This window comes from Hippopotamus amphibius, chromosome 2 (genome assembly GCF_030028045.1).
Source record: "Hippopotamus amphibius kiboko isolate mHipAmp2 chromosome 2, mHipAmp2.hap2, whole genome shotgun sequence".
Lineage (NCBI taxonomy): Eukaryota > Metazoa > Chordata > Mammalia > Artiodactyla > Hippopotamidae > Hippopotamus > Hippopotamus amphibius.
The window spans coordinates 79,662,171-79,670,103 of NC_080187.1; the positions used below are offsets into that span (position 1 = coordinate 79,662,171).

Sequence of the window (7,933 nt, forward strand, 5' to 3'; positions counted from 1 at the left end):
AGAAAGAAGTAAAACCGGCACTTTTCGCTAATGACATGATATATAAATGGCTCATACATAGAAAATCCTCAAAACACCACCAGAAAACTACTAGAACTCATCAACAAATTTGTAAATTTGCAGGACACAAAAGTAATTTACAGCAATCTGTGGAATTCCCATACACTAGAACCAATCCCATTTACAACTGCATCAAAAAAAAAAAAAAAAAAAAACCTAAGGATGAACCTAACTAAAGAGGTAAAAGACCTGTACTGAAGACAACACAAACAGATGGGAAAATTTACCATGTTCACGGACTGAAAGTATTAACATTGTCAAAATGACCACATTACCCAAAGCAATCTGCAGATTCAATGTAATCCCTACAAAATATCTATGGCATTTTTCACAGAACTAGAACAATAATTCTAAAATTTGTATGGAAGCACAAAAGACCACAAATAGCCAAAATAATCTTGAGAAAGAAGAACAGAGATGAAAGAATCATGCTCCCTGACCTAAGACTACACTACAAAGCTACAGTAATCAAAACAGGTAGTACTGGCACAAAAACTGAAATATAGATCAATGGAATAGGATAGAAAGAAATAAACCCACACACTTATGGTCAATTAATCTATGACAAAGGAGGCAAGAATATACAATGGAGAAAAGTCACTCTCTTCAATAAGTGGTGCTGGGAAAATTGGACAGTACATGTAAAAGAATGAAATTAGAACATTTTCTCACACCCTATACAAAAATAAATTTTAAATGGATTAAGAACCTAAATGTAAGACTGGACGCTACAAAACTCCTAGAGTAAAACATAGGGAGAACACTCTTTTACATAGATTGTAGCAACATTTTTTTAATCTGTCTCCTAAAACAAAGGAAATAAAAGCAAAAATAAACAAATGGAACCTAATTAAACTTAAAAGTTTTTGCACAGCAAAGGAAATTATCAACAAAATGAAAAGAGAACCTGTTGAATGGGAGAAATATTTGCAAATGATATGACCAATAAGGGGTTAACATCCAAAATATATAAACAGCTCATACAACTCAACATCAAAAAACAAACAACCCAATTAAGAAATGGGCAGAAGACCTGAATAGATATTTTTCCAAAGAGAAATGCAGATTACTAATAGGCACGTGAAAAGATGCTCAACATTACTAATCATGAGGGAAATGCAAATCAAAACTACAATGAGATTTCACCTCCACACCTGCAGAATGGCTATCATCAAAAGACCACAAATAATAAGTACTGGCAAGGATGTGGATAAACGGGAAACCTTGAACACTGTAGCAATGTACATTGGTGAAGCCACTATGGAAAACAGTATGGAGGCTCCTCAAAAACTAAAAACAGAACTACCACATGCCACATGATCTAGTAATTGTGAGTATATATCCAAAGAATATCAAAATACTAATTTGAAAAGATATATGCACTCTGACGTTCACAGCAGCATTATTTACAATAGACAAAATATGGAAGCAACCTAAGTGTCCATCAACAGATATGGATAAAGAAGTAGTGTGCATATATATATATATATATATATGGGATATATATACACATACAATGGAATATTAGGCATAAAATAGGATGAAATTTGGCCATTTGCAACAACACAGATGGACCTGGAGGGTATTATGCTGAGTTAAATAAGTCAGAGAATGACAAATATGGTATGTTATCACTTATATGTGGAATCTAAATATAAAACGAATGAATATTACAAAACAGAAACAGACTCACAGATATTGAAAACAAACTAGTGGTTACCAGTGGGGAAATGGAAGGGAAGAGAAGTAAGACAGGGTTAGGAGAGGGAAGACAGGGGTAAGGGATTAAAATATAAAAACGACTATGTATACAACAAATAAGCTACAAGGATACATTGTACAGCACAAAGAATATGGCCAATATTCCATAAATTTAAATGGAGTATAATCTATAAAAATTCTGAATCACAATGTTGTACACCTGAAACTAATATAACATTGTAAAACAACTCTACTTCAATTAAAAAAAAAAACTTAAGGGTCAGAACAAAAATATTCCCTACATTTCCCACTCATGCCTGGTCATCATATTTTAAGTTCCCCTGGCTATTCTAGAGATCCTAAAAGCATGACTCTTTTAAATGCCTCCATCTGGACTAGAAGGAAAATTAGAACATCTGTTTTCCACATTCACTTTTTTGTCCCTCTGTGTCCCTTGCCAGTTCCAAACTGAGCAATACACTTGAATTCTGGAATCAAAGAGGTTTTTAATTCCCAAGTACTTTGATTTCCTTTACCCTAATGTAGACAGAGAACTGAGTATGGAAACATATTGGCAGATTTGTGGCTTAATCTGCTTCCACAAACTGAATGGACAAGTGGTTGTAACCAAGTACGTATTTCCAAGTGAGCATAAAGTAGATTACTTGCCAAAGTTTAAATTTCTGTCAAGTGGGGCTCTTAGATTAATTATTACCCATGCTCTTGATTGAATAAGCCTAAAAGAAAAAAGCAAGGAAAAATATGTGTGATTTTTATTTGATTAGAAAACTCTGATAAATCTCCCTTTCAGTAATGTCTTTAATATGCAAGTGAAATGAGAGATTGAGAATCAAAGGTCCAGGGGAAAAGCAAAAGCAAAAATTGTCCTGAGAACAACAATTTTACCAAAAATGCCATCTTCTCATCCTTGGAAAGCTTTCAGCCTGGCCCACGAATTAGTCTACTGCACACCCCCTTACTCCTTACCTAATGTAAAACAATCTTAGTTTGACTGCATTGCTCAGCATTGGAGAAGCTCTGTTTCCTGTACATGCAGAGTTTCATCTTTTAAAAATGTCTATTTTTATTTCTCAATGTTTATTCCTTTAATTAGACATCATCAGCAACTTCGGCACTGAGGTAGAAAGAATTCTTGGAAGAAACAGATTCCATATGTACTCATTTCAGTTATCTTCTGGGCAGTTTTTCTGCTCCACTGACCCTCTTTTATTATATTGCCACTTGAAATAGCCACCACTTTTATTATACTGTCACTTGGAAGAGCACCACTATAGTCTTCTTGGCTAGCTATCTTACATGCATTGTCTTGAATCTCCACCAAAAATTTGTACCAAGGAATTTAGTATGACTCTACTTGTACAAGTGAGAACAAAAGCTCACACTGTTTAACTAGTTAAATATTATGAAGCTCATAAGTGAAAGATTTAAACTTAAGTTAAATGTGCCTTTAAATGTTAACAGACACATCTTTTACCCCTCTTTACAATCACAGACAGAAAAGGAAGGGACTATTCTAGATTTTAGATATACTTCATTATATTAGACTGAGCCCCCTGCATCGGAGTGTTGGGATGTAACACTATTTGAAACACATTCCAGCATTGCTCTGCAATTGCTGACTTTAAAAGATATCTCAGAAACATAAAACCCACTTCCAAGTAGTTTATGCTACCCCATCTTTCATGCCAAAGGATACAATGACCCACACATGATTTGTCCCATTTCCTAAAGGTGAGACTAATTTGATAGAGATGAAAAGAAATCCAGAAGGGGAAAAAATCACCACCACCACAACAAACCAAGCCACTTAAACTGAATTCAGAGTTTCTGGCTAGTTCAAACAAACTAATAAAGAAAATGGGAAGGATACAATTTGCAGCAACAGAGAAAAAAAAAAAAAAACCTTACTTTACAAATAGCTCTGGCTTCATATCTAGCCAAGCAAGCAGCAAGGCAGAGGCAGATAATAATGTGATTACTCTGGTAATGATATGCATTAGATACATTATGGGAAACAATAATGCTCCCTACTGAATGCAGTCAATCCAGTTATTGATTTTTCTTAATGTTAAAAGCGCAACTCTAAAACTGAAAAGAGATATCCTTTATTTATTCTCTTTCCCTTTCAGTTTCCAAGTCCACAGATCCTTTGATGCGGAGTAGCATCCCAAGATAATGGGGTAATGTATATCTAATCTGACACCTACTGGGCCAAGCTAATGTTTCAGATAAAAACTGCTAGGATACTGCTGCTCATGGAAAAAGCAATGTATGACAGGAAAACATCTGAACGTTCCTTTAATTTTTCTTTAGTTTTGTTTTCTAAAGCATCCTTGCAGACCAAGCATATTTTCCTTTCAAATCATAATTGTAACACAGTGATTAGTCCACAGATCAGATGAAGCTGATAGGTCTACATTAAAATGTTCTCTCCAGAATATATTTTTCAGCTATTTAAGCTTTCGATACATTATCATTGTATAGAAAACAGGTACATATGTACCTGGATGTAGTTCCCTTTTTAATCCTCTACAACTACAGTTTAAATCACTTTCCCCTACACACCACACACACCTACACACACTCCTATTCTACCTTGCCCTCATTCTATACTTCATGCTGCCTGTTAAATTCAGTACCTATAGCTATGTATTTCTAATAAGCACAAGAACGTATTTCAATAAATACAAAACAATTTGCCAAATCTCAACTTTCCTTTTCACTTAAACTATAGGATTTTTTCATCTTTATTAAATATTATTTTACACTCTTTGTCAAGTGAATAACTAAGTAATAGACTGATGTCAAAAGTTCCTTTTATGACTGATCTGTTCCATCAGAAAAATCACACAAGGTGCCTATATTCATCCTTTTCCTGATGCTTGATACTCATTTCCCTCATTCATCTCATGTCTCCATCACCTTTTTTTTTTAACTCTAGGAGAGTAAGAAACACTTCTTCTTGTCATTTTCACTTGGCCAATTTCATTTAAACTGCCCCAGAGGATCTGAAACAGCATGTCCAAGGCCACAGACCTAAGATCAGTAACACAGAAACTAAAAAGCATCTCAATACCTTCCTCAGTTTAATCAATGGAAATCATATGTGCATTTCTAATGAATTTTTCCATATATTTTAATAGTAGAGAATCAAAACTAAAAGGTAATTCAATTTTATCAATCTACCTAAAACATTCTTCCCTGGGTCTCTTAAAATTATGAAGATGAGAAAATTGCTTAATTTTTAAAGATCTTTCCACATGACAAATTTTTTCATTTAGTATATTGCTTACTTGGCCCAAAGCCATGTAGGTGAATAGAGTAAAATATTTTGGCCTGGTATAGGAAAGCAAACAACATCAGGAATTAATTATTCTTAAATGGCTCTAATCCCAGTTAAGATTATTTCTTCCTAATTTTAATAAGGACATGTGAAGTATAAAGCAATTAGGATGAGAAATAATTCCTTTTTTCCTTTTCCTATTTTCCCTTTTCTACCCAATAAACTTTTGGGAGAGACTAATTCAGATAGCTTGTTATTTAAATGGCTTTCTATGGAGAAATCTTTTCCCATGTTTTCTCTCCCACTTTACACTTGAAAGTTCTCCTCCAAAGAGCTTCCTGTGACCTCTTCTTTGGCTTAAAGAATTTCGAGACCAAAAAGGCTTTCTCCAACTAGTTTCTTGAACATTTGCCAAACTTTGTGCTATAGATATTAGGCCTTTAAGTTATTACAAGAGACCTTTACGTCAATATGTTTATCAAAGGTGGTCTGCACCCTGAATATAGTATATGTCCTACACATATACATTATAAAAATTCTTAGTTATGCAGTCGTGTATGAAATAGAAACCATTTTCAAAGTGCTATCAAATTAGTAGTAGTATTTGGTCCTAATTTCTCCTTTGCTGAAAAAAAATATTATGAAGTGGGTCTGAAAAAAATTCTGTTACAAAAAGCCTCAAATGTTTAGGGGATAACTGCTCTCAAGTTGTAACAGACCCCTACAAAAAGCAGAAACCACAAATCTTTCAGCAGAAAGTACCAATGGTAATATATCCAAATGAACCAATTTTGTTTTACTTATTCCTTGCCTGTGCTTAACGTTACTATAAAAATGGAGAAATTAGCCCTCAGTTAGACGGGCGCGGAGACCCTTCTGGAAGTAACATCACGATGGCTGCCCAAGGAGAACCCCAAGTTCAGTTCAAACTTGTATTGGTCGGTGATGGTGGTACTGGAAAAACTACGTTTGTGAAGCGTCATCTGACTGGTGAATTTGAGAAGAAGTATGTAGCTACCTTGGGTGTTGAGGTCCACCCCCTCGTGTTCCATACCAACAGAGGACCTATTAAGTTCAATGTGTGGGATACAGCTGGTCAGGAGAAGTTTGGCGGACTGAGAGATGGCTATTACATCCAAGCTCAGTGTGCCATTATAATGTTTGATGTCACATCGAGAGTTACTTACAAGAATGTGCCCAACTGGCATAGAGATCTGGTACGAGTGTGTGAGAACATTCCCACTGTGTTGTGTGGCAACAAAGTGGATATTAAGGACAGAAAGGTTAAGGCAAAGTCAATTGTCTTCCACCGAAAAAATCTTCAGTACTATGACATTTCTGCCAAAAGTAACTTTGAAAAGCCCTTCCTCTGGCTTGCTAGAAAACTGATCGGAGACCCTAACCTGGAGTTTGTCGCCATGCCTGCTCTCGCCTCGCCAGAGGTGGTCATGGACCCAGCCTTGGCAGCACAGTACGAGCACGATCTAGAGGCTGCTCAGACAACTGCCCTCCCGGATGAAGATGATGACTTGTGAGAAAGCGAAGCTGGAGTCCAGCGTCAGAAGTCTAGTTTTATAGGCAACTGTCCTGTGATGTCAGTGGTGCAGCGTGTTTGCCACTTTATTATATAGCTGAGCAGAACATGTGCTTAATCTTTGGGATGCTGAAGGAGATGAATGGGCTTCGGAGTGAATGTGGCAGTTAAAAAAAAAAAAACCCTTCATTTTTTGGACCTGCATATTTAGGTGTTTTGGAACCCAGTTGTTTCCTCCTTGAGTTTCAAATAGAAGACTGCTGCGGTCACATCACAACGTTCAGTTTGTTACTGTCATTCCCATTCCTTTTCTTTTAGAATCAGAATAAAGTTGTATTTCAAATATCTAAAAAAAAAAAAAAAATTGGAGAAATTAACCTAACCATAAATTATTTCAATCTAGAAAACTATATGATGGTTTAATCAAAAACAGGTATTCATGGGAGTTCCCTGGTGGCCTAGTGGTTAGGATTCCAGCTTTCACTGCTGTGGCCCAGGTTCAATCCCTGGTCAAGGAACATCCCACGAGATGCGTGGCATGGCCCAAAAAAAAAAAAAGCTATTCGTTAATTTCATTGCTAGTTTGATGAGTATAAATACAATATCTTGTATTAAAAAGACATATCTTTAACATCTATTTTACACACTTTTATTGTACTGAATTTTACAAGAGTCACAAACACTTTCAGCCTTGGTTTCTCAATTTGTAAAATAATAATATTAATACCTCTCCAGTTGACATGGGGTTTAGATAATTTATGCAAATTACCTATAGCAATGTATGCCCAGTAGTAGGTTTCATAAGTAAGAGTTTCTTCCACTAAACGTCACAACTCTTGAGTGAGAAATAAAACTCATATTGGTCCTTACTCACAAATGAGAAAAATGAAATGCAAAAATAACTGAGAGATTTCCCATGTTAATACAGTGAGTAAGGACTGGAACCCAGTCATTCTGGTCCTAGCCTAATGTATTCATTCATCTACATTCACATTTTGTAGATTCTGGGGATGTAGCAATAAGCAAAACAGACAAAATTCTACCTCTTATGGAGCCTGTGTTTCGAAGAGAAGAAAATAATCATATATCATGACAGTAGAGCAAAATTTAGCAGACTAAAAGGATGAAAATTGATGGAGTTCACAATGGTGGGTCTTTTATATTGGATCTTGAGAATAAGCCTCTTTAATGAAATCTTATTTGAGCAGAGATCTGAAGGAAGGGAGTGAGGCATGTAGGTATCTGCAATGTCATTCCAAGGATGATTGGTGTGTTCTACAGACAGCAAGGCAGCCAGTGGGTCTATAGCACGGTGAGGTTTAAAGATAAGATCA

General features: G+C 35.7%; 1 protein-coding gene across 1 annotated transcript; it reads left to right on the top strand.

The window, feature by feature from the left end:
- Window positions 1–5,916: 5,916 nt before the first annotated feature.
- LOC130845386 (GTP-binding nuclear protein Ran-like) lies at window positions 5,917–6,600 on the top strand. Its single transcript, XM_057722511.1, has one exon. It carries the CDS (start codon window positions 5,959–5,961, stop codon window positions 6,598–6,600), a length of 642 nt encoding a protein of 213 aa, XP_057578494.1. The 5' UTR covers window positions 5,917–5,958.
- Window positions 6,601–7,933: the final 1,333 nt, after the last annotated feature.